Source organism: Callithrix jacchus, chromosome X (assembly GCF_049354715.1).
Source record: "Callithrix jacchus isolate 240 chromosome X, calJac240_pri, whole genome shotgun sequence".
Classification (NCBI taxonomy): domain Eukaryota; kingdom Metazoa; phylum Chordata; class Mammalia; order Primates; family Cebidae; genus Callithrix; species Callithrix jacchus.
Genome location: NC_133524.1, coordinates 100,591,458 through 100,616,157, shown reverse-complemented (window position 1 = coordinate 100,616,157; position 24,700 = coordinate 100,591,458). Strand labels below are relative to the sequence as shown.

The 24,700-nt window shown below is 45.3% G+C and overlaps 2 protein-coding genes and 1 long non-coding RNA gene across 8 annotated transcripts; 1 reads left to right on the top strand and 2 right to left on the bottom strand.

Moving 5' to 3' along the window:
* Window positions 1–2,472: 2,472 nt before the first annotated feature.
* On the bottom strand, window positions 2,473–4,957 carry LOC118142775 (histone H2B type F-M-like). Of its 5 annotated transcripts, none has more exons than XR_013531436.1 (4): window positions 4,498–4,957; window positions 4,017–4,173; window positions 3,643–3,815; window positions 2,473–2,790 (listed from the first exon to the last, which is right to left on the bottom strand). XR_013531436.1 is itself a non-coding variant. In XM_035290341.3 (4 exons), the coding sequence occupies exons 1-4, from the start codon at window positions 4,905–4,907 to the stop codon at window positions 2,783–2,785; spliced, it is 594 nt and encodes a 197-aa protein (XP_035146232.3). In that variant the 5' UTR covers window positions 4,908–4,957; the 3' UTR covers window positions 2,473–2,782. The 5 variants fall into 5 exon arrangements, 4 of the variants coding, with proteins under 4 accessions (XP_035146232.3, XP_035146234.3, XP_035146235.3 ...); XM_035290341.3 differs by having other exon boundaries at window positions 3,797–3,815; XM_035290343.3 differs by having other exon boundaries at window positions 3,797–3,815; window positions 4,017–4,075.
* Window positions 4,958–7,557: 2,600 nt separating this feature from the next.
* On the top strand, window positions 7,558–23,038 carry LOC144580981 (uncharacterized). The gene is made up of 3 exons (XR_013531403.1): window positions 7,558–8,964; window positions 21,640–21,829; window positions 22,891–23,038. It is a non-coding gene; the product is annotated as an uncharacterized LOC144580981 (long non-coding RNA).
* Window positions 21,301–23,950, bottom strand: LOC100401744 (histone H2B type W-T-like). Of its 2 annotated transcripts, XR_013531402.1 has the most exons (4): window positions 23,303–23,950; window positions 22,848–22,906; window positions 21,925–21,972; window positions 21,301–21,640 (listed from the first exon to the last, which is right to left on the bottom strand). XR_013531402.1 is itself a non-coding variant. In XM_002763138.6 (3 exons), exons 1-2 carry the CDS (start codon window positions 23,797–23,799, stop codon window positions 22,870–22,872), a joined length of 534 nt encoding a protein of 177 aa, XP_002763184.5. In that variant the 5' UTR covers window positions 23,800–23,950; the 3' UTR covers window positions 21,301–21,640; window positions 22,848–22,869. The 2 variants fall into 2 exon arrangements, 1 of the variants encoding a protein (XP_002763184.5); XM_002763138.6 differs by lacking the exon at window positions 21,925–21,972.
* Between the last annotated feature and the right edge of the window lie 750 nt (window positions 23,951–24,700).

Below are 24,700 nucleotides of genomic sequence, written 5' to 3'. Positions count from 1 at the left end.
TCTTTTGAGCCCAGGCATAAAAATAGATCATTTCCCTTGTGTCTTTGGACATTAACACTAAAGGCTCCCAGGAATACATGTTAAATAAGTTGGCATGCTTCATGTCCTAATGATCTGCCATTGGCAAGCTGATTTCTCCATGAAATTAAGGAGGCCAGGGGGACCCCTGGCCACTACGTGGGTAAATTGAGAAAAGTATTTAGGATTTAATCTGGTTTCTCCTAGATCCTTATAGCAAAGGGGAGAGAAAAGAGACAAATTAGCCAAGGAAGCACTGAGGAAAAGAAAGCCAGCAGTGGGTGATTCAGAAGGTGCTCAATGTATACAGATACCCTGCTCTGGAAACAGGTGCAAGGGAGGGACTGGAAAACCATTAGCTAAAGAGGCGAGGCATGTATTTCATGGATCCAATCAACCATCTCTGCAGAAGCTAGGAATTAAGATGTGGGAGATACGGGTATTCAAGAAAGATCTCTAGACAACTCCTTGTCTGATGATCTGGACCCAGGTAAATTCAATGGGAAGCCAACAAGTGTTTGAGAATTTTCTACTAGAAACAATGTCATCAGACTACACTGCATGGAGCAAAGATGGGCCAAAAGGAAAGGAGGCTGTTAGAGTTCCTGGACTGTACAGATAAGAGAGGGACTGATGGAGCTACTCAGCTGTGACCGCTCCTTCATTCTTAAGACAGGGAAGAAGGACTCCAACGTAGGGTCAAAGGTTGGCATGGCCATCAGTGCCCCCAGGAACCAGGGGCACCGAAATTGGAGACTGGGCCATCTTGCTCTTGGTCCCAGAAACGGAGGTCATTTCCCGGGTCCCAGGTATATGTCTCACATCCTCGGTTTCAGAGGGATGGGCTGCAAGGAGCCCAGGCTGCAGCGACAGCCACCACCTCGCTGCCCAGGGCTTAGGGTGTGAAGCTGTTACCCCATTGGGCCTCAAGGACAGAGCGTTGAGCCCCAAGTAGAATGTTTTCCGCCCATACAATCTAACGGAATTTGCACCATTAGTTTTAAAACTTGCTTAGGGCCCACAAACTCCAGTAGTGTTTCTGATTTCCTGATTTTGGTATGATAAGCCATATCTGGTACCATTTCCACAGCTATATTTCAGAAGCTGATAACTCGTCCAGCTTCACAGGTGCAGTGGTGGAGAGAATTCCTGCCTCAGCATGAATCATACCTGGAGTGTCACCTATTCCAGATATAAAAGACTTTCAGATGACATGATGAAGGGTTGATTTCGGAGTCGGTTAAGACTTTGGGAATGTTATGATTAAATTAATTCAGGCAGGGAAGTGGACGAACAAGGTGTGCTAATATGGATGGAGTTGTGTCTCCCTATGTAGAAGTCCTGGCCCCCTACACTTTAAAATGTGACCTTATTTGGAGACCGTCTGTACACAGGTCACTTTGTTAAAGTGAAATTACGATAGTGGGTCCTTCCCAGCAGAATTGTGTCCTCCTTACAAAAAGGTGGCAATTAGCATCCAGAACTCTGAGATAAAATTAGTGTTTCAGTAAGCCAGTCTGTGGAATACTTTTGCAGTGGCCCTAGAAAACGGATAGAATAAACCTGCATCAACAGAATTAAAAGCATACAACCAATTGAACTTCCAAAGAACCACACTCATCTAATCACAGGTTTCCCCTTAAACTCCAACTGAGCATCCCTGGACAACTAACCCTTACTAGATAAGACTGGGACACCTGATCACACTGTGTGCTGTGGAGCTGCAGGTGCCGCACTGGCTGACGGGGATCCGAGTGGAGCTTGTGCTGCTCCATCAGGCAACACGGCATGATCCCCATGATATGTAGAGGCCAGTCATGAAGATTTTCAAAAACAAAATGTTCTAGCCTGAGGAAAAGCAGAATCAGATAAATCTAAATAAGTGAGATTCCATTACCAGGGAGCCTAGAAGAGGTATTGTTCCTTGCACTTTTTGTGGCAGTTTCCTCTGTAATGTGTTTGGGTCCTTGCCTATGTTTTGAAATGAACTTTATGTTACAGGGAGTGCTGATAAAATGTTTGACTGCACTGTGCTTGTCCCATTCATACTATTGTCCCTACATTGATACTTCTTATTTGTGGTTTATGCAGTGAAGCTGTTTCCCTTAGTTTCTGCTTTCTGTAACCCACAGCATTGCATTACGATTGCTCGCTCGGTTCCCTGTCTCCTCAATCAGCCACTGAAATCTATATCAAATGTGTGAGCTTCCTCTTCTGAGCTTCACAGGAAACCACGCTTTTCCTCTTTCTTCCTATATTTTGCCAGCATCAGTCCCCTTGCCCCCTCACTCTTCACTCCCCAGAGCCCAATCAGATTTCATTGCTAACCCTATTTTATTAATGCTCCTCTTTGATGTCTGAATTTACAAGTGGAAAACACATAGTCCAGGGTAAAATATCCCAGTGGATTTGGTTTCTCAGAAAGACTTGCCTAATTACACAGATACGCAAGGATAACTTTGGAAATTTATTAGTATGTCTTAATTCACAGAAACATTGGCAATTTACAGCAAAACAATTCACATAAAGAGAATTAAGCCACGGAGTGAGATGTGGTGTTTTGGAGCAGGCACATAGATAGCCCCGTCTCTGAAAGGGAACAGGTTCCTGCAAAGCGTCTTTGGTTTTTGAAATGTTATTCCGGACATGTAGGACCATTTGACGGCACCATCCAGAGGGATTCGTTGTGGCTGATTTTGTGGGGGTTTCTCTTGGTCTCCTTGTGCAGTAAGTATTTCTCTTCAACTATTTTCATAACATTTTTCTAATATTCTGGAAACAGAGCAAGGAAAAAATCCCGATGAGGGGACTTCTTGGTTCTACATCCTTTCTCTATGGATCCCGAGTGGAGCTCCCAGGGTGAAGCTTCCCTGCTTCCCATCTGCACTACTCAGGGAAGCTGTGGCTACTATATTGCCCTGCCCCCATTTCCCTCTTGACCAAGCGGCCGTCTGTCAAAGTGGAATAATCCACGCGGCTACGTGTTAGGTCCCTCTGGGGTGGTACTTTCCCACTTCTGAGGGGCTCAATAAAATTTTGATTTTTGTCGTTTATCCAGCTTTTGTGTCACAGTTTCACTGAGAGTGCCATCCTTTACTGGTTTCTACATATGAAGGAGAAGGGTTGTTTATGAGATGCTTGCAAATGCACGGGAAACACTTAACAAAAATGGCCAATGTATTGAGCTTCAAGGCACCACATAATAAATTCCTATGGGTTGCAATCCCAGGGAATGTTCTCCTGTCCACATACACGGGAGGCTAGAAATCGATTTAAAAGGAAAGCAAGGGGAAAGTCACCAGCTGTTCTGAATTTCAGCAATACACTTATAGAAAAAAATGCTAAAAGTGTAAACACTTGAGACCCAGAGGAAAGCACAATTAAAGGCAGCCTATGTTAACATTAATATGAATATTAATATGTAACTCTCTTGAGGAAATAAGCATTATCTTACTTCTCCTAATGGCTGACAATGCTCTGCATAACTTGATGCTAGGGGCAAGGAGCATATACTAATTTTAGCTTTGGATTCATATCCTAAAATGATCGTGATTACAAACACTGAAAACGAAAACATCAGGTAAAGAATCACACCCCTGTCCCTTGAACCACCAGGCTGAATACCACAGGAAGGCTGCTGTGGGTTCAGCCTGGGTCACTCCCCACATTGGGACAATGACTGTTGCTCATAGACTGCAGGTCACTCTTTTGCTTCGCCGCTGTACCAGTAGACCATGAGCTGTTTGCGGGGACACTCCCAAATCCTGCTGATGCATACCTGGAAGTAAGGAAGGGTTCTGTTCAAAAAGAAATGAAAAGATTATTGTCAGGCTCAAAGCAGAATGAATCGCATGAGCGATCTCAGACTCAAGGAAGTGGGGAAATGGATGGACCCTTGAAAATGTTCTTTGGCTATATGTACACTGTAAATGGGCCTCATTTGCTTATCTACATGGATTCCTGATGGGAGAGATGTTGAAAAGGTTTAGGATGGTTACCTTGCTTCTTCTATCAGCGTATTCACTTTCTCTGTTTCCATAACGCACATAATGAAGTTCTGGAAAATTCCACCGTCCAGTCGCAGGAGAATGAGAGTGAAAAAGGCGAGTATCAGCACATTGATAATACCACCGTAAAGATAACCTAGAAATATAACTAATAAAAACGGCCATTTGGGAAACTGAGGAAATGAAACACGGGCACGGAAAAGCCCACTGCTTTTCCTTGCAGCAAATTGTACAACAGATATATTGGAGCTGACCCTGTTTATTACTGAGGGAAAAGTGCTCGAAAACTCCCGGGACACCGCACGACACACGCCTGCTAAGTCAGAACAGTGTCACCCACCCCAGCCTCCAGTGGGGTTCTCCCCTTAACGGGCCACTGGTCTTTCGGGCCACTTGCGGTGGCTCTGAGCAGAGCCTTTGGGTTTCCGTGGTGCTCGGGTGCTGCTGAGGGAGCTCACTTGCCCCGGTGTACCTGAGGACGGCATTCGTGCCCTGTAACTCCGCACACTTGCCCGTCTTCCCCGGGAGCAGCAGTCGCACGGCGATCTGGATGTCCCAGGGGGTGATGGTCACCCGCTTGGCGTAGCGAGCCAGTTGACCAGCCTCAGTGGCGATGCGGTCCAGTATGTCACGAATCATACACTCCATGACACTGAGGGCCTCCGGGGAAAGGCTGAGACCCTGGTGAACCTGGTTCAGCGCCGAGGGGAAATAGGTGACGAAGCTGTCCTGAAAGCTGTCCCCGCCACAACCGGCGTGGTGCCTGCCGGACCCTCGGCGCCCTCGTTTCTCCTGCTTCTGGGCCGTCGCGGAGCTGGCCTCTTTGGGTTCCTGGGGGCTCTGGTCTTCCTCAGAGGTTGGCTTAGAGGAAGGCTCAGCCATGGCGGAGGCAGCGGCCGTTAGATGACAAGAACAGACGTTGACGGTTGAGCACCCGGGAAAGTTGGGGGCGGGGCACTTTGGAGTTGGCGGGGGTTTGCGTCACAGGCCAACTCGACATCTGGTTGGATGAAGTGTTACCCAGGGAGCCTGTCAGCAAACCTCACTGCCTTTAAGGTGATTGGATGATCCCACTGCTTGTCATCATGTCAACCAATCACAGTGGTCGTCTGCCAGCCTAGGCGCCCCCTGTGGCTTTACACAGATGCCTCACAGGGCAAAAGCGCATCAGCCCTCCTCAGCTGATACACGACACTCCCTGCGCACTTTGAAGGGTGTCACTGAAAACTCCCAAAGTTCAGCAATTTCAGGTCATGCTCCTTGAAGAGAGACAGACCTCCTGAGCCCAAGGCCATTATGCGGATACCAGAGGAACGACCGTGTCCACGTGTGGACCGGTTCTCACCCATCTCAGAATCTACTGTTATCCCTGGCTAAGCCACCCCGGCTTTAGCAGGAACTCCCCGATACGGCCGCCAAGGGCTCCTGGGCAGAAGAGGACCTGGCGGTCTGGCTGCTGTCTTCAGTTCTGATCACCATCTTCAGTGAATCAGGAGAACGAGGAATGGCCATACCACAGCCTCCAAGCCGAGAATAGAAACGGAAAGGTGCTTTTATTTAAAACATATAACGACACTCAACATTGACCAGGTTTAAACCAAAAAAAAAAAAAAAGAAAAGAAAAGAAAAAAGAAAAAAAGGAAAACGAAACAGCAACCACAAATCACAACTCAGAAGCTGGAAATGGCTAATAAGTTTAAGAGATATTCGATTTAAAATTTCACCTTAAATCTTTTCGGAACTCCCTGAAGAAGAGAAATGGATTCCAAAAATAAAAACTATGTTCGATTTAGGAAGATAGCTTTCATGGCTCACGCCTGTAATCCCAGCACTTTGGGAGGCAGAGGTGGGCAGATCATGAGGTCAAGAGATGGAGAGCATCCTGGCCAACATAGGGAAACCCCACCACTACTAAAATACAAAAGAAAAATTAGCTGGGCCTGGTGGCACACCTCTGTAGTCCCAGCTACGCGGGAGGCTGAGGCAGGAGAATCGCTTGAACCCGGAGTGCAGAGGTTGCAGTCAGCCAAGATCGCGCCACTTCACTACAGCCGGATGCCTGGCGACAGAGGGAGACTCTGTCTCAGAAAAAGAAGATAGCTTTCAAGAGCCTTTGATAATATATGCAAAGACATGCCTTAAAAGAATTTAAGTAAAATTCAGTTGCAGGATTAAACAACAAAAGCTTATTAAGAGAAACTGAAGAAATAAAGGTCATGAGTGAACTATCATTTCAAAGGTCAGGCTGGCAGGTGTATTTCCAGCAATATCTTTAACAGACTACTTGTTCTACTCCTGATGAATCGGTTCACGATTAAGGACAGAAAGCCTCATGTTTGCTATTAGATAGCATCCTATGTGGTAAACTTCATGACAGAAGCCTAGTAAACGATTTCTGAACAGTCCCCTCTACAAATGATAATTTTATATATCTACTTGAACTCTTAGCAAGCCAATCCTTCTCTTGGTTTGGGACAAGGCCGAAGAAACTTGGACACAACAATCTCGGGATTCATATCAGTAAGTCACCATGATTTTCTTGTTTTAAAACGAAGCTGTCCTGGAAGCTCCCTGCCTTGGTTGGCGTGGCACCTGCGGGACCCTTGGCGCCCTCGCTTCTCCTGCTTCTGGGCCGTCGAGGAGCTGGCCTCTGTGGGTTCCTGGGTGCTCTGGTCTTCCTCAGAGGTTACCATAGAGGAAGGCTCAGCCATGGCAGAGGCAGCAGCGCTAGATGGCAAGAACAGACGATGACAGTTGGGCACCTGGGAAGGTTGGGGGTGGGGCACTTTGGAGTGGCCGCGTGGTTCTATGTCACAGGCCAACTCGATATCTGGTTCAATGAAGTCTTACACAGGGAGCCTGTCAGCAAACCTCACTGCCTTGAAGGCGATTGGATGATCCCTTTGCTTGGCATCATGTCAACCAATCACAGTGGGTATCTGCTGGCCTAAGTGGCCAATGTGGCCTACCTCAAAGTTACACAGATAGATGGCCAAAAGGGCCCATCAGCCCTCCTCAGCTGATCCATGCTGCGCTGTGAGCATTTCCAAAGGGGTCACTGAAAACTCCCAAAGGTTAGTTCAGCTCACCCTCCTTGAAAAGACCTTGACCTCCTGAGCCCAAGTCCATTATGTGAAAGGAATGACTGTGGCCACGTGTGGACCGTTCTGAGACGGGTGCATCTCAGAATGTACTGCTATCCTGGGCTAAGCCAGCCTGGTTTGAGCAGGAACTCCCTAACATGGCTGCCGAGGGCTCATGGGCATAAAAGGGCCTGACGGTCTGGTTCCTCTCTTCAGTTGCGATCAACACCTTCAGTGAATGTGCATAACGAACAATGGCCAAACCACAGTCTCCAAGCAGACAACACAAACAACAATGGAGATGCTTGTAAAAGCATTTCCAATCCTTAAATGTGTACGAAATTTAAATCTCTTTTCTGAACAGTATTTTGATCCCCAAAAGACTCTGAATGTTACTGTTGGTGAATAAGCGATGTTGGGTGAAAAAGAACACTCGCCCAGTTCTCTAAGAAACCTTCTTATGGAGAAAAATTCAATCTATGAAATCGGAAATAAGTTAAACAAATACCCTTCAAGAATATATGACAATACATTCAGAAACATACCTTAAATATATGAATGTGAAACATAAATCCCCGAAAGTGAACCAAACGAGGATTTAATGATTAAGAAGAATTGAAGACATGGAGATCACCAGGAAGGTACCACCCGAAATTCCAATGCTGCTTCCTCTCAGACTTTTAAGATCAGGTCACTTATACCTAATAAGATTGTTCCCGGTTTACAGAGAAAAAAAATTTTTTTTTAACAGAATCTTGCTCTGTCACCCAGGCTGGAGTGCAGTGGCACGATCTCAGCTCACTTGCAATCTGTGTCTCCCGGGTTCAAGTGATGCTCCCACCTCAGCCTGCCGAGTAGCCTGGACTAGAGGCACGTGCCACCACATCCGGCTAACTTTTTAATTTTTTATTTTTGGAAAGACCGGGTTTCATTTTGTTTCTCCAGGATGGTTCCTAACTCTAGAATCACACGATCCTCCTGCCTAGGCCTCCCAAGGTGCTGGGGATTACGGGCATATGAGCTAAAGTGCCCGGCAGACAAAATTTATTTCAAAAAAACATAACATGATGTTGATTCCAATCTCAGGATGAATACTAAAAAAGAAGAATCTGAGAAGCTCATTTATAAATGTGGTTACAAAAATTGTACCTTAAATATTATTAAGGTACAATTATTTGTGTGTGTGTGTGTGCCTTATATCAAGTTACACACACACACAAATAAGGACAAATGTTTACTGCTATAAATAACAATTTAAAAACATCAAACCGAGACAAACTTTACTAATGGAACAAGGAGACCTCATACAATCTTTTCTCATCATTGCATCTGTTATAGAATTCATTTAAATACATAGCAGAAACCCATAGCGCAGAAATTGCTAAATCAGAAATTCATTGAACACACCTTTTTCAAGCTTCCTAGAAACTGAAGTAAGTACTCTAACGCATTCACATTTGTCTAATTCTAATATTTCCCATTCTACAATCTTTTTGAATGCAGAACTTAATGTCCTGTGAGTATGCATCACTTAGGGTGAAAGCATCAAATGAGAGCACCCAAACCCCACTCTCTGCTGGCTCAAGGAATGTATCTTCAGCCCTGGGCCTCAGCCATTGGCTCAAGATGGGAGCAGGTGACCTGACCTGATCCATTAAGTGCCCTCCTAGCTGTTCAGGCTCGCAAATTGAGGAGAAAATTAGTTTGTGCTTTTTGTCTACTTTATATTTCTTTGTTTGACTTTTTGCCTTATTGTAATTGTGGTGATTTCAGGATTGTGAATCCAAAGCTCTAAGGACGTGTCCTGCCTCTTTCATCATACTGTGAAGAAAGGTTCTCTGAAAAGGAATCTGGAGGTAAGACACTATTCCTGTGAAGAGTTTGAAAAACCAGGGAGGTAGAGGCTTCAGTGGGAAGCAGAGGTGCAATTCCAGAGAACAGAAAGACGATATGGCTTTCATAGAGAAACTTCCCATTCAAGTTCCCAGTACAGTCCATTGATGCAAATACAGGATTCAGACTTAGGTCTGATTGGTTGACTCAGTTGAGCTCTGTTTGGTCAGTACAACTGAGCCCTGATTGGCAGGGGCAGATGAGCTCTGGTTGGTTGGTTGGTCGGTTGGTTCACGTGAGCTCTGAAAGTTCCAAAGTTAGATAGTGCTGTGGGTTTTTGGAAACTCATAGCACATCTGTGAGCTCCAGTCAGCACATGGCAGCTTGGCTGTATTTTAAATTTAGGCTCAGCCACTGGGATCCTTCTTGAAAGACTGGCTCTTTTAGATTCACGTTTGTTCACAAGTTAGAGAAAATGATAGTGGCCAATTAAGAAAACTGGAATGATCCCCCCCCTTTCTCTCTTTCTCTCTCTCTGTCAATGTGATTGTTGTGGGGCTTTTTCACTTTCAAGCACATGCGTCTGACAAAATTAACAAACTATGGCAAGTTGAGACAAGAAAAACATTTATTTCAGTACAATGCTTTCTCAAAAATGTGATTGGTCCTGATTCTTGACCCAATGGAATGCACTTCCTCTTTCATCATAGACTGTCAGTCTGGAATAAAAGAGAATGAGTGTGGAAGTCAGTGAGGGCACAGACAAAGCTTTAAATGTTGACTACTCTTTTTCCTAATCCTAGACATTTTCCCCAGCATAGTGACCGTATGTCCTGATTTCACCTGTTGTCCCGGAGTAATTCCAAATAGCATTGCTTTCACTCTAAAACGTGTCCAAATGTACGACTCTGCACTTCCCAGGGTAACTAGATCATGCAGGAAATTGTGAGTGTAGTAGCGCTCATATCTTTGTTGAATGAGCATATAAATGAATGAACCTGAATGAGATAAGACACTGGCCCCTGACAACCTATGAGACCATTGCTGAATTTGTGTGGCTAGTCCACCCAGCCCTTCTGGATCTCCTGGTCTGTGTATCACATTGACTCCTCCCAATAACCCTTTATGGTGTAGACATTTCAGCCTCAATTTTGTGCGGAGAACACACAGAGTAACTGAGTAACATGCCCCGTGATAACACAGCTGATAAATGGGAAAGCAAGGATTCAAATCCACACCAGTCTGAGTCCAGAACCCAAGTACTTGAACATTGTCCTCTGCCATCCTCTCTCATGTTGTAGTGGTGGCACCTTCAAGGCATGGATACCTAGGGGTAGACAGTCTGAGGGTATCCTCCCCTTCACAGCAAGGCTTTTCATAGCTTAATCTTTCCTCGAAGGCAATGTGATCAATTCAGTGATGCAAAAGCAAAAGCTTCACGTTAGCCTTCCCCGCAAAGGTATACAAGGAACATGATTTTCTCATGCAAACACGGGAGCTTTTTCAAGCAGCAGTTAGCAAATTCGACGATTCCTGTGCTCAATTCTATGTTGCAGTAGCTGTCTGAAGCATATGCAAAGCCATTCCGTGTTGCACAATTGTGTCCAATACAGACGGACTCCGACTCAGGATGGTGCGACTTAAAATTATTTGACTTTATGATAGGCTTAACTGGACATAAGTCCACTGGAAGCTGGGGAGCATATGTTTATCCTGTTGCAAATTGGTGACAGAAAGGGTGGGAAGCAGGGAGTGGGGAAAATTTTCAGCTTAGGGATTTACAGTCATTACCTGATGATCCACATTTAGCTCTGTGATGGCCAATTTTATATCTTGTCTTGTCTTTCCAATCAGGGGGAGATACTTTCTTTCCCAAATAAGCAAGGATAGAGATTTAGGTAACCTGACTTGGTTGGGTTACACTACCTAGATATGTGGTCACATTTTATTCTGAACGTTTCTGTGAAGGTGTTTTTGGGTAACATTAACATTAAATCAATGGAACTGAGCAAAACAGACTGCCCTCCATAATAGCCTGAACAGAACAAAAAGACTGGCTTCTCCCAAGCAAGAGTAAATTCTGCAGCAGACAGCCTTCACACTGGGACTGCAGCATTGGCTCTCCCATGGGTCTTCTGCCTCATGGACTTTAGACTTAAAGTGTAACGTCAGCTGGTACCTGAGACTCCAGGCTGCCAGCCCATCCTGCAGATTTGGGACCTGCCAGCCTCCATAATCACACGAATCAGTTTCCTAAAATAAATCTCTCTCTATAGATAGATGGATAAATAATCTATTGGTTTTATATCTCTGGAAGTCTTTAATACAAGCTTTCTGCACGAAAACATTGCTGCAGAGACCTGAGTGTTGTTTCCGCATGTGAAATACCCAGGTATATATCAGACCTTTTTCTGATTCCATTAATCAATACCTTGGCCTTTAATTAGTGACTATGCAGTTATGTCAGTATTTTTCCCTGGCTCTTTAGAGATATTTCTTCACCATTTGATATGACTGGGGACAACAACATATTGGGTTCAATGGCAGAGTCAAGGACTAATTACAATTATATTACTGAAAATCACAATCCCTTGAACATTGGTAGAGTCCACATGTTAAGCAGAAGACTGAGCGAACTTACCCCACTTCTGACCTTGCCAGTGTATTTCACTCTCTTTCATTACCACCCACATAGCCAACACTCATACTGGTTGGTGTCAATTAAACCAGGCATTGGTATCTATAGCAATAAAAAGAGTCACCACTGTCTGAATGGTGACTGTGCCAGGCATTGTTCTGAGTGCTTTACAGGGAACACTTCAATTACCTTTCACAAGATCTCTGTGAAGTAGTGTCATTATCTCCATTTTTATGGACGAAGGAACTGAACCACATAAGACTGTCACTTGCCCAAGATCGAACCGGTAGAATGTTGCCAAGGCAAGAATCGAACATACTTCTACACATTTAAGCTTCCGCTCAGAAGAAAGAAAATGGCAGCGGAGTGAACAGGCAACATGCAGAATGAAAGAAAATTTTTGCAATCCATCCTTCTGACAAAGCTCTGATATCCAGAATCTGCAAGGAACTGAAACAAACTTACAAGAAAAAAAATCAAACAACCCCATCAAAAAGTGGGCAACGAAAATGAGCAGACACTTCTCAAAGGAAGACATTTATGTGGCCAATAAACATACGAAAAAAAAAGCTCACTATCACTGGTCATTAGAGAATTGCAAATCGCAACCACAATGAGATACCATCTCACGCCAGTTAGAATGGCGATCAGTAAAAAGTCGGGAAGCAACATATGCTGGTGAGGCTATGGAGAAATAGGAATGCTTGTACACTGTTGGTGGGAGTGTAAATTAGTTCAACAAAGGTAAAAGGGGGTGTGGCCATTCCTCAAGGATCTAGAACCAGAAATACCATTTGACCCGGCCATCCCGTTACTGGGTATATGCCCAAAGGATTATAAATTATTCTATTATAAAGACACATGCCCACGTATGTTTATTGCAGCACTATTTACAATAGCAAAGACTTGGAACTAACCCAAATGCCCATCAGTGATAGACTGGATACAGAAAATGTAGCGCATATACACCATGGAATACTACGCAGTCATGAGAAAGAATGAGTTCGTGTGGCCTCAGCAGGGACACGTATGAACCTGGAAGCCATCGTTCTCCACAAACACAGGAACAGAAACCCAAAGCCTGCATGTTATCACTCATAAGTGAGAGTTGCACAATGAGAACACATGGACACAGTGAGGGGAACATCACACAGCAGGGCCTGTCGGGGGGCGAGGGGCAAAGGGAGGGAGATCATTAGGACAAACAGTGCGTGTGGGGCTTAAAACCTAGATGACGGTTTGATAGGTGCAGCAAGCCACTGTGGCACATGTGTACCTATGAAGCAAACCAGCATGTTCAGCACATGTATCCCAGATCCTAAAGTAAAATAAAAATAAAATAAAGTCATGTAAAAGAAATAAACATAGCCATCCCCGGAAGAAGAGATAAAAAACATTTTAAAGGGCAGATTAGAGATAGCGGAATAGAGATTTTGTGAATGACAAGACAGGTAAGAGTAATGACACACAGTACGGCATATAGAGAACGAGGAAACAAACGATTAGAGAGAGGCAAGGGTGTTGAGAAACATTAAGTGTATGCTGCCTCCATGGCTCCCTTGTGGAAGTTACTATCATTTTGTAATTAGTGGTAGGCGGGTAACAGCTGCCTACCTGGTATATTCCTGAGTTATGTGTATATGTAGAACACCTGTGTGTTAATGCGAATCACCTGCCAAAGGGCAACTAAATGCGTGGATGAGTCTCTGCTCGGGGCCTTCAGTCTGGAGAGCTCTCAGCCACGCAGGCTCTCAGGCTGTTTGTTCCCCAGTATAGAGCCACTTAGTTGTGCCATCTGGGTTTCTGCCTCTCAAATACCTTCAGCCCACCTGGGTGTGGGGTGTCCCAACTGAGCCGGTTCTCGGCACAAGGGGGCTTAAGGTGTGGACAAAGAAGGCGTGATGAACATCCTACGGGTATTACAGAAATGGAAATAAGAGTGAATTTGGGGAAAATCACATTTAAAGAGAAGAAATGGCTGGTGATTTTCCACAATAGAGGAAAGACATGAATTGCCGATTCAGGAAACACACTTGTGCACATCATACTAAAGCCACAGAAAAGTGAAAACCTTGACATCATAATAGCTGAGGAAAAAAATTCATTGCCTACCGGGGGAAAAGAAAGGGTTTGTAAGCAGACCTCTGCATATCAATGAATGGAAGCCAAAAGCAAAGTCTGAGAGCAAATACTGTCAACATAGAGTGGAATTCCTAGCTAAATAGTATCACGAAAGTATAAGCAAGCTGTGATAGACATGCAGGTGAACCACCCAGAATTCCTGTCGAGGATGGATTTGATGTTTGTGATGCTGGGAGTGCAGGCAGGTGCCAGGTAACAGCCACTTGTCCCTGAGGGCACTAGCTGAACCGCAGGAACTGCCCTGCTCTAGGTCATCCCCTTCCCGAGGCGGACCACATGCAAGGACAAATCCAGGAAGGGATATAAAGATCTAGCTATTCCCAATACTGAACAACGCTGAAGGGCCATTTTACCTTCAGAGCATCTCTGGGTATCATAAGAGGCTTTGGTTTGGCCTGAAGTAAGCACGAACTTCTTCCTCTGCCCACTCCTGGCTCCTTCTTGTCCCTTCCTCAGCTGTTGATCCTGGATAAGTGTCCTGCACACTAAACTCCATCACGGTGTCAGCTTCCTGCAGAATCTAACCCGGAAACAAGGATACATGGCAGAGAAATGGAAAACTCTTAGTGTCGACACCAACAGAAACCTTGTTAAGGACATTTCCAAAGAATATCATTCAACGAGTTGTAATGTGATCAAAAGAGCACGATGGGAGGTGCCAAGCAGGAATATTAATACGATACAGTGGGAAATAGGGGCGAATGAAACACAGTGACTTATAAAATGGATGCCATGAAGACCACGAAGGCATTGAAGAATTAAAACAAGAAGCAAGGACTGAATATTATAATGATGCATCACGTGTGCAATTTATACTCATTTATAACATGCATCCCCTTCGACTTAAGGGACACGTGACCTGTGGTGTCCCACCGGTTTTTCAAGTATTCTTTCCCCGAGAACTAAACACTGTCAACTCAGATTCAATCTGTATCTGGGGTGCCGTTTGCTCCAAGGGAAATAAATGATCACATTTAATAATTTTGCAGGTAATCACTTTGCTACATGGTCACTTCTATCGGTTCGAGTCCCAGGTCTCCCTTTATAAGGATTAATCAGATCAACGGTATTTTTGCAGCAATGTCCCTTAATATTTTCACCAGATGATTTGGTGGAATAGTCCACACGTCCATTATGTTTGAGTTGGCAACTGATAAAATGAAATTCTTGATCTAAGCATCTTACCTACCCAATCCTGTTTTTCGAACACATCTCATACACAGAATTCTTTTCAATACACAAACATGGACCCAGAGTCGGTATAGGAAATGGCCAAGTAGAATTTTCAGGAGGTATCTCGTTACCCAGGTCCTTGAGCTCTGTAATTACTGTTCCGGTTCCTTCAGATTTATCCAATTGTATTCCTTTCTTGTGCATAACCTCCTGTGTTTTAAAACACGAACATTTATCAGTGGCAATTACGCATCATTGGATGATGGGAGCGTCCAAGGAAAATGCCAAGCCCCAGTTTCAACTCATTTCACCAGAGAGGAACCTGCAGCCCATGAGCCACAGCCATTGGCACAAGCGTGGAAGATGACTGGGACCGAAACAGTGTGCGCGTTCCTTGGTGTTGCCCTATTACATGGAAGAGGGGCAGAGAATGATTTTTGCCTGCTCTGTGATTTTTTGCACACTTGCTTTCAAATGTGGTGATCTGGAGATATAAATCTTTAGCTGGTAGTGAGGCATGTCTCTTGCCCCTTGCAATAATTAAGAAAAAGATGATGAGACAATAAGAGAACTGAGATGACCCCTCCTTTCTCCTCCTGGGATGTCGATGTTAATATGAATGTGAATGTTAATGCAATATAATTTCCATCGAGTTGTCTTCTTGGCCCAATGGGTGTGTGTTTGTTTTTCTGTATGTATATTGCTGAGGTTCAAAAGAGTTGTGACTTTCCAGTTAATTTTTAAAAGTTATGGTTTATATCTAGCAGTCACCTGTGCAGAGACAGAGCACACTCTAAAATTTCTTTTTCTATTTTCCTTAAGGGATCTCAGGCTGTTGCAAAAGAAAAAATGGTTTTAGGTTCTCTCACGTGGCATTGGGGATTGCCACGGAAAGGAAGGACAGAGAGAAGTAAATGGAGAGATAGACTAAGGGAGCACATATGCTTACCAGAGGTTCAAGAAGAGAGGAATTCAGTGGTCTGAGGACTGTTTACAGAGACCAGAGCCATTAAATGTCTCTCTCTTTCTTTCTCTCTAAGTATCAATATATAAATGTATGTGTGTGTGTGTGTGTGTGTGTGTGCGCGCGCGCGCATGCGCGCGTCTGTGTCTGTATCCTAAGTATTCGTATAAACTGAGTTGACTTTTGACTATCGAGCTCTTGAAAAATCCTTGGAAATTTCTTCGTATGAGATTTTCACCAAGACAAACAGCTGATATTTCCTGGTTTTGTCCTTTTCTTCTTTGTCTTGTTTTCTGTAAAGTAGAGGTACCTTTTCAGTCAAGTTTAACCAAGAATATGACTCAACCAAGGTGTCACGAGGTGTCTGCAAAAAGTTGAAAAGTACGTTTCGCAAGGTCCAGAAATGCTCCAAACCCCAGACACAGCTCAAAGAGAAAGGAAAGGTTTGCTAGCCATTAACGAGATACAACTCACATGTTTGTCCCATGCAATTTTCGAGGGTCTTACATTGTCAGCTATGTATACACAATGGCTAAAGGGCCTCATGCGCCTCCATCACAGGTGCAAGAAGACAGGAAATAAAAATCCAAGGAAGCGAAATGGGTCAATAAGAAATAGGTACTCCCCGAAAGTCACACAAATATCCAACCGGGAGGGGATGGTTTCCTGACCAGGAACGCAACCCATAACGTCGGGGTGAAAGCACAGAATGTGAAGTCTAAGGCCGCAAGGTCGAGTGACCTTTGCTGTTATTCCTACAGGGGCAGTTTGAGCAGACACAGGAGTTTATCTTTGTTTTCGTCATATTTTTTGCTCTTCACTTTTGTCAAGCAAAGTTTTAAGGTTAGCCGTGGCACCATCCTGTGTCTTTTCATACATTTAACCTTTATATCGAACGCTTAGAATAAGAAAACTCTAAAATCGTTTTAATAAAATGTGGGAGGCTAATTTCAAGGATCAATCAATCTTTTGGCCATCGGCAATTAGAATTCTCAATAGCGTAGTGATGTTCAACAGCAACTACCCTCTTCAGAGAAGGAGTAGTCCCAAAGATGCCCCCTGTTCCCAGACATAGGCTAAGATAACAAATGATTCCTTCCTGGGGTTGCAGTTTGCCGGCTCACGCTAGTTAGACCAGCGGTCCCCAACCTTTGTGGCACCACAGACCTGTTTCATGGAAGACAAGATTTTCATGGAACAGCACTGGGGGTATGGTTTTGGGATGACTCAAGTGCATTACACTTATCGTGCACTTTATTTCTATTTTTATTCTATTGTAATATGTAATGAAATCATTTTACAACTCACCGTAATGTAGAATCAGTGGGAGCCCTGAGTTTGCTTTCCTGCAACTAGACGGTCCCGTGTGGGGGTGATGGGAGACCATGACAGATGATCAGGCATGAGGTTCTTACAAGGAGTGGTATGCACCCTAAATCCCTCTGTAACCAATACATCTGTTAGACTCCCGACCCCTCATCTCTCTCCTACTTGAAGACGGGTTCTTTACTGGGGTACTCAAGTTACATTACATTCATTACGGTGGGCTCTAACCAAAACGTCTAGCGTGCATTGTGGCTATCCACAGGAACTTCAGACACAGAGACATGCGTACGAGGGAGGAAATGTCAAGTGACATTGGGAGAAGTGGGTCGTCCTCAAGCCAAGGAAAGATCCCTGGAATAGATCCCTCCCTCTTACTCCTCAGAAGTAACCAACCCAGCTGACGGCTTGATTTGGACTTCCAGCCTGCAGAACTGTGAACAATAAATTTCTGCGGTTTAAGCCAGCAGGCCTGTGGTATTTGTCAGAATAGCCCTAGCAAACTACTAGAGATTCTGCTGCCAAGCAGTGGGATGATGCCGTAAGGAACACCCAAAGGACTGGAAGAGGCCTTGGAACTAGGTAATGCATAGAGACTGGAAGCGTTCTGACGCGCATGACACAAGAAGCCTAGAGTGTCTTTAGGAGACAGCTGGGGGAAATATGAACGCAAAACGCAAGTCAAACGAAGGTTAAGAAAGAATTCTTTACCGTCGAGAAAGGCTATCTGACTTAAAGAATACATGTATCATGACCACCTATATGTTGCTAGAACTGTGAGTGCCAAAGGTGTTTGTGGTGAGTTTTCAGACGGAGACTAGGAAGATGTTATGGGAAGCACACGAGGAAAGGGGATCCTGGTTTTACAGTGGCAAAGATTCGGGCTTTAATGTGTTCTTAGTGTTTTCGAGGAAAGTAGAAATCGTAAGTAATGAAATTGCACATGCAGCTGACTTCTAGTGTTGGGGCTCAGAGCGCAATACCTCAAGATGAAGGCCTCAGAAGTAGTCTCAGATATAAAACATTTTCTCTGACGTTCCATGGTCTCCTGTCTCTCAGTCCCAATCTGCCCCAGGGGCTAATCATAGAGATCAGAATCCCTCTTCCTGAAGGTGGGTCCTAGGAATCGGAAGCCCCTTTCTCTAAAGATAGTCACAGAACCTAGAAATGGTATTGTAATATATTTCCACTTTTTCATGTACAACCCGACTATGAAGAAATAATCTAACCCATCTTTTTCGATAGGCTAAATCGCAAGAAACCCCATTGCAGAGAGGGTCATGACCCATAACCAGGAGGAAGACCTGTGTGCTCAGAGAAGCCAAGCAGAGTCTAGACGGACGGGCCTGGCCGGGTTTCCCGCACTCAGTCTGTTAGCATTAGATTACAGCCATTTGTTCCAATATGTTTATACTCAGCTGTCCATACTTCTTGGAGCCCATGCATAAAAATAGATGATTTCCCATGTGTCTTTGGCTATTCACACTACAGGCTCCCGGGGATACAAGTTAAATAAGTTGGTATGCCTTATGTCCTATGGATGTTCCTTTTGCAAGCTGATTTTTCAGTGAAACTTAAGAGGTCCGGGGGGACCCGTAGCCACTACAGTGGCAAATTGAGAAAACCATTTAGGGTTTAATATGGTTTCTACTAGATCCATATAGTAAATGGAGAAGAAGAAAGGTAAATTAGCCAAGGAAGCACTGAGGAGAAGGAAGCCAGCGTTTGATGATTCAGAAGGTACAAAGAAAGAAGATAGCTCACTCTGGAAACAGGTCCAAGGGTGCGCCTGGAAACCCATTAGCTAGAGAAGTGGGGCATGTAACTCATGGATCCAATAAACCATCTCTGCAGAAGTTAGGAACTGACATATGGGTATTCAAGGAAGATCTTGTCTGATGGCATGGACTCATGTGAATTCCCCGAGAAGCCAAAAAGTTTTTGAGAATTTTATACCAGAAAAAAAGTGTTGTGAGAATGAACTGGATGGGACAAAGATGGCTGAAATGGAAAGAAGCTGTTAGAGTTCCTGGATTGTACAGGCAAGAAAGGGGCTGACTGAGGTACCCAGCTGTGGCCATTTCTTCACATTCGAGAAGACGAGGAAGGACTCCAAAGTTGGGTCAAAGGTTGGCACGGCCGCCACCTCCCCCCAAGAACCAGGGGCACAGTACCTGGGGGCTGGGCCATCCCTCTCGGTCCCAGAAGCGGATGTCACCTCCTGAGTTCCAGGCATTTGTCCCACCTCCTCGGTTTCAGAGGGATGGGCGGCAGCAGCCCAGGCTGGGGTGAGAGCCTTCACTTGGCTGCCCAGGACTTAGGGTGTGAAGCTGTTACCCCATTGGGCCTCAAGGACAGAGCGTTGAGCCCTAGTAGAATCTTTTCTTTCCACGGAATCTGACGGAGTTTGCCCCACTATGTTTCAAGCTTGCCTCGGGCCCACGAGGTCAAGGACTTTTTCTGAGTTCCTGCTTTCGGTATGATAAGCCCTCTCCGGTGCCAGTCCCACAACTGTGTTTCAGAAGCAGAGAACTTGTCTAGCTTCACAGGTGCAGTGGTGGAGAGAATTCCTACCTCAGCATGAGTCAGACCTGAAGACTCACCCATTCCTGATGGAGAAGATTTTCAGGTGAGATGTTGGATAACTGGTTTTGGACTCAGTTAAGCCTTCGGGGAGGTTGTGATGAAATGAATGTGTTTTCTATGTGAGGACGTTAATTTGTGCTGTGGAGGAGTGGACGCAGAAGAAGCACCATTACGGATGGAGTTTTGTCCCCGCAAACTTCACATGTAGACGTCCTGGCTCCCAGTGTTTTAGAATGTGACCTTATTTTAAGAGAGTCTCTACACAGGTCATCTGGCTAAAGTGAAGTTATGAGAGTAGACCTAACCAATGGGATTCGTCTCCTTACAAAAATGTGACAATTGGTATCCAGAACTGTGAGATAAAAAATAAATAGTGTTCCTCGGACACAGGGAGAGGAATATCACACACCGGTGCCTGTCGGGGGCTGGGGGGCTGGGGGGCTAGGGAAGGGAGAGCCTTAGGAGAAAGACCTAATGTAGAGGACGGGGTGATGGATGCAGCCACCACCATGGCACATGTATAACTATGTAAGAAATCTGCACATTCTGCACACGCACCCCAGAACTACAAGTATAACTTTAAGAAACAAGAAAATAAATAGCGTTTAAGTCAGCCAGTCTCTGGAATGTTTTTGCATCGGCCCTAGAAAACTAATAGAACATCTCCATCAACGGCATTAAAAGCATACATCCAATCGAAGAACCAACGACGCACAACCATCCAACCACAGGTTTCCCCTTCAACTCCAACTGAACATCCCTGGACAACTCACTCTTACTAGTTCAGACCAGGACACCTGATCACACCTTGGGCTGTGGCTCCTGGGCTGCAGGTGCCTCACTGGCTGAAAGGGATCCGAGTGGAGCTTCTGCTGCTCCATCAGACAACATTCCATCATCCCATGATGCGCAGAGGCCAGTCATGAAGGTTTTCAAAAACAAAAGATTCTAGCCTGAAGAAGAGCAGAATCAGAGAAATCTAAACAAGTGAGATTCCAATTCTAGGGAGCCTAGAATAGGAATTGATCCTTACACTTTTGTAGTTTTTTCTGTGCAGTGTTTGGGTCGTTGCTTCTCTTTTGAAATGAACTCCATGGTACAGGGAATGCTGACAGAAAGACTGATTGGACTCTATTGCTCTTATTCCTACTATTTTTCCTACATCGGTATTTCTCATTGGTTATTGAAGAAGTAAAGACATTTTCCTTACTTTGTGTTTTCAGTAAGCCACAGCAAGACATCAGGATTGCTCACTAGGTTCCCCTGCTTCTCAATCACCCACCGAAATGCTGTACCAAAGGCGTGAACCTCCTCTTCCCATCATCCCATCAAACTACCCTTTTGCTCTTTCTTCCTATAATTCGTCGGCATCAGTCCCCTTGAACTCCCACTCTCCACTCTCCACAGCCCGACCAGAGTTCATCGTGGGCCCTGTGTTACTAATGCTCCTCTTTGATTTCTGAATTTGCAGGTACAAAACACACACTCCAGGGTGAAATATCCCAGTGGATTTGGTTTCTGAAAAAGACATATCAAATTACTCAGTAGATATGCAAGGATAACTTTCGAAATTTATTTCTATGTCCTACTTGACAGAAAAGTTGGCACTTTAAAGCAAAACGATGAGCATAATGAGAATTCATTGACTGAGTGGGGTGTGGTGTTTTGGATCAGGTACACAGCTCTGTCTCTGGAAAACAACAGGGATCTGCAAAGCATCTTTGGTTTTCAGATTGTTGTGTGGACAGGTAGGAACACTTGTCGGCCTCCTGCAGAGGGATTTCATTGCAGCAGATTTCGTGGTGGTGTTTCTTGGTCTCCTGGCGAGGTGAGCATTTTTCTTCAACTATTTTCATAACATGTTTCCAACAGTCTGGAAAAACAGAAAACAACCAATCCCGGTGAGAGGACTTCTTGCTTCTACATCCTTTCTCTTTGGATCCCAAGTGGAGCTCTGGAGGTGACCTTCTACCCGTACCCGTCTGCACTACTCAGGGAAGCTCTGGCTTCTATCCTGCTCTGCGCTCATTTCCATCTTGACCAAGCGGTCCTCCCCTCAAAGGTAGAATAATCTATGTGGCTGTGTGTTGGGTCCCTCTGGGGTGGTTATTTCCCACTTCTGAGGGGCCCAAGAAAATTTTGATTCTTGTGATTTACCAGCTTTTCTTTCATGGTTTGGCTGAGTGTACCATCCTTGACAGGTTTCTGCATATAAACGAGAAGGGTTGTTTATGAGATGTTTCAAACTTTGTGGGAATCATTTAACAGAAATGACCACAGACTGAGCTTCAAGGCACAAAATAATAAATTCCTATGGGTGGCAATCCCAGCGTAGGTTTTCTTGTCCACATGCTCGGACTGCTGGAAATCTATTTAAATGAAAAGCAAAGAGAAAGCCACCAGCTGCTCTGAAATTCTGCAATACACTTATAGAAGAAAATGCTAAATATACAAAGACCTGGGACCCAGAAGAAAGCACAATGAAAAGCAGCCTATACTAACATTAACATGAATAAGCAAATCTCTGGAGGAAATAAGTGTCATCTTACTCCTCCTAAAGGCTGACCAAGCTCTGCATAACTTGATGCCAGGGGCAAGGAACATAGAATACCCCTAGCTTTGGATTCATATCCTTAAATCACCGTGGTTACAAACACTGAAAACTAAAACGTCAGGTAAAGAATCACAGCCCTGTCCCTTGAAACACCAGAGTGAATATCACAGGAAAGCGGTTGTGGGTACAGCCTCAGTCACGCCCCACACATTGGGACACTGACTGTTGCTCACTGCCTGCACCACTGGATACTAGGGCATCAGCTGTTTGCGTGGACTCTCCCTAAGCCCACTGACACAAACCTGGAACTAACGGAGGTTTCTGTTTAAAAAGAAATGAAAAGATTATCTGTCAGGGAAAAAAAAAAAGAATGAACTGCAATAGTGATGTCAGAGTCGAGGCAGTGGGAAAATGAGCGGATTCCTCAAAGTTTTATTTAGCTATATGTACGGTGTAACTGGGCCTCATTTGCTTATTTACTTGGATTCGTGTTGGGAGAGATGTTGAAAACATTTAGGAGGGTTACCTTGGTTCTTCTGTCAGCGTATTCACTTTTTCTGTTGCTGTAGGGCATATACTGAAGTTCTGGAATATTCCGCCATCCAGTCGCAGGAGAACGAGAGTGAAAAGGGTAAAGATCAGTACATTGATAACATCACCATAAAGATAACCTAGAAAGAAAACTAATAAAAGCGACCATTTAGGAAACTGAGGAAATGAAGCAGGATTGAGGAAAAACTCACTACTTTTCCTTAGAGCGAATGGCACTACAGATATATTGGAGTTGATAGTGTCTAGTACCGAGGGAGAAATGCTTGAAAAATCGCAGGATGCCACATGCCACATGCTACCCCCCCCGACACGATTTCGAAAGAACGCCACCCACCCCAACCTCCGCTGGGGTCCCCCCCACTTGGGGAGCCACTGGTCTTTCCGTGGTGCTCAGGGGCTCCTGAGGTAGCTCACTTGCTCCTGGTGTACCTGAGAACAGCCTTCGTGCCCTCGGACTCGGCCAGCCTGCCCATGTCCCCGGGCAGCAGCAGGCGCACGGCGATCTGGATCTCCCAGGCGGTGATGGTCACGTGCTTGACGGAGTGGGCCAGGCGACCAGCCTCGGAGCCGATGCGGTCAAGTATGTCGTGAACCATAGAATCCATGACACTCACGGCCTCCCGGGAAAGGCTGAGGCCCTGGTGAACCTGCTTCAGCACCAGGCGGAAATAGGTGGCGAAGCTGTCCCCGCGGCAGTTGGCGTGGCACCTGCGGGGCCCTCGGCGCCCTCGCTTCCTCTGCTTGCTCTTCTTCTGGGCCGTTGTGGAGTTGGCCTCTTTGGGCTCCTGGGTGATCATTTGTTCCCCAGAGGAATTTCTAGCCATGGCGGAGGCAGCGGCCATTAGATCGCAAGAAGAGGCAATGGCGGTTGTCGACGGGGACAGACAATGGCGATTGTGAAGCGGGGACGCTTGGGTACGCAGCATGGCTCCACGTCACGGGCAAACTTGACATCTGATTGGATCAAGTGGATGAAGTCACACAGGGACCCTGTCAGCAAACCTCCCTGCATCGAAGGTGACTGGATGGTTCCGTTGCTTGGCATCTTGTCAACCAATCACAGCGGGCGTCTGCCGGCCTAGGCGCCCCCTGTGGCCTACGTCGGAGGCACTTTCACAGATGCCTCACCGGGAAAAAGCGCATCAGCCCTCCTCAGCTGATACATGACACACCCTGTGCACTTTGAAGGGTGTCACTGAAAACTCCCAAAGCTCAGCAATTTCAGCTCATGCTCCTTGAAGAGAGACAGACCTCCTGAGCCCAAGGCCATTATGCGGATGCCAGAGGAACGACCGTGTCCACGTGTGGACCGGTTCTCACCCATCTCAGAATCTACTGTTATCCCTGGCTAAGCCACCCCGGCTTTAGCAGGAACTCCCCGATACGGCCGCCAAGGGCTCCTGGGCAGAAAAGGACCTGGCGGTCTGGCTGCTGTCTTCAGTTCTGATCACCGTCTTCAGTGAATCAGGAGAACGAGGAATGGCCATACCACAGCCTCCAAGCCGAGAATAGAAACGGAAAGGTGCTTTTATGTAAAACATATAACGACACTCAACGTTGACCAGGTTTAAACCAGGAAAAAAAAAAAAAAAAAGGAAAACGAAACAGCAACCACAAATCACAACTCAGAAGCTGGAAATGGCTAATAAGTTTAAGAGATATTCAATTTAAAATATCACCTTAAATCTCCTCGGAACTCCCTGAGGAAGAGAAATCGATTCCAAAAATAAAAACCATGTTCAATTTAGAAAGATAGCTTTCATGGCTCATGCCTGTAATCCCAGCACTTTGGGAGGCCGAGGCGGGCAGATCACGAGGTCAAGAGAT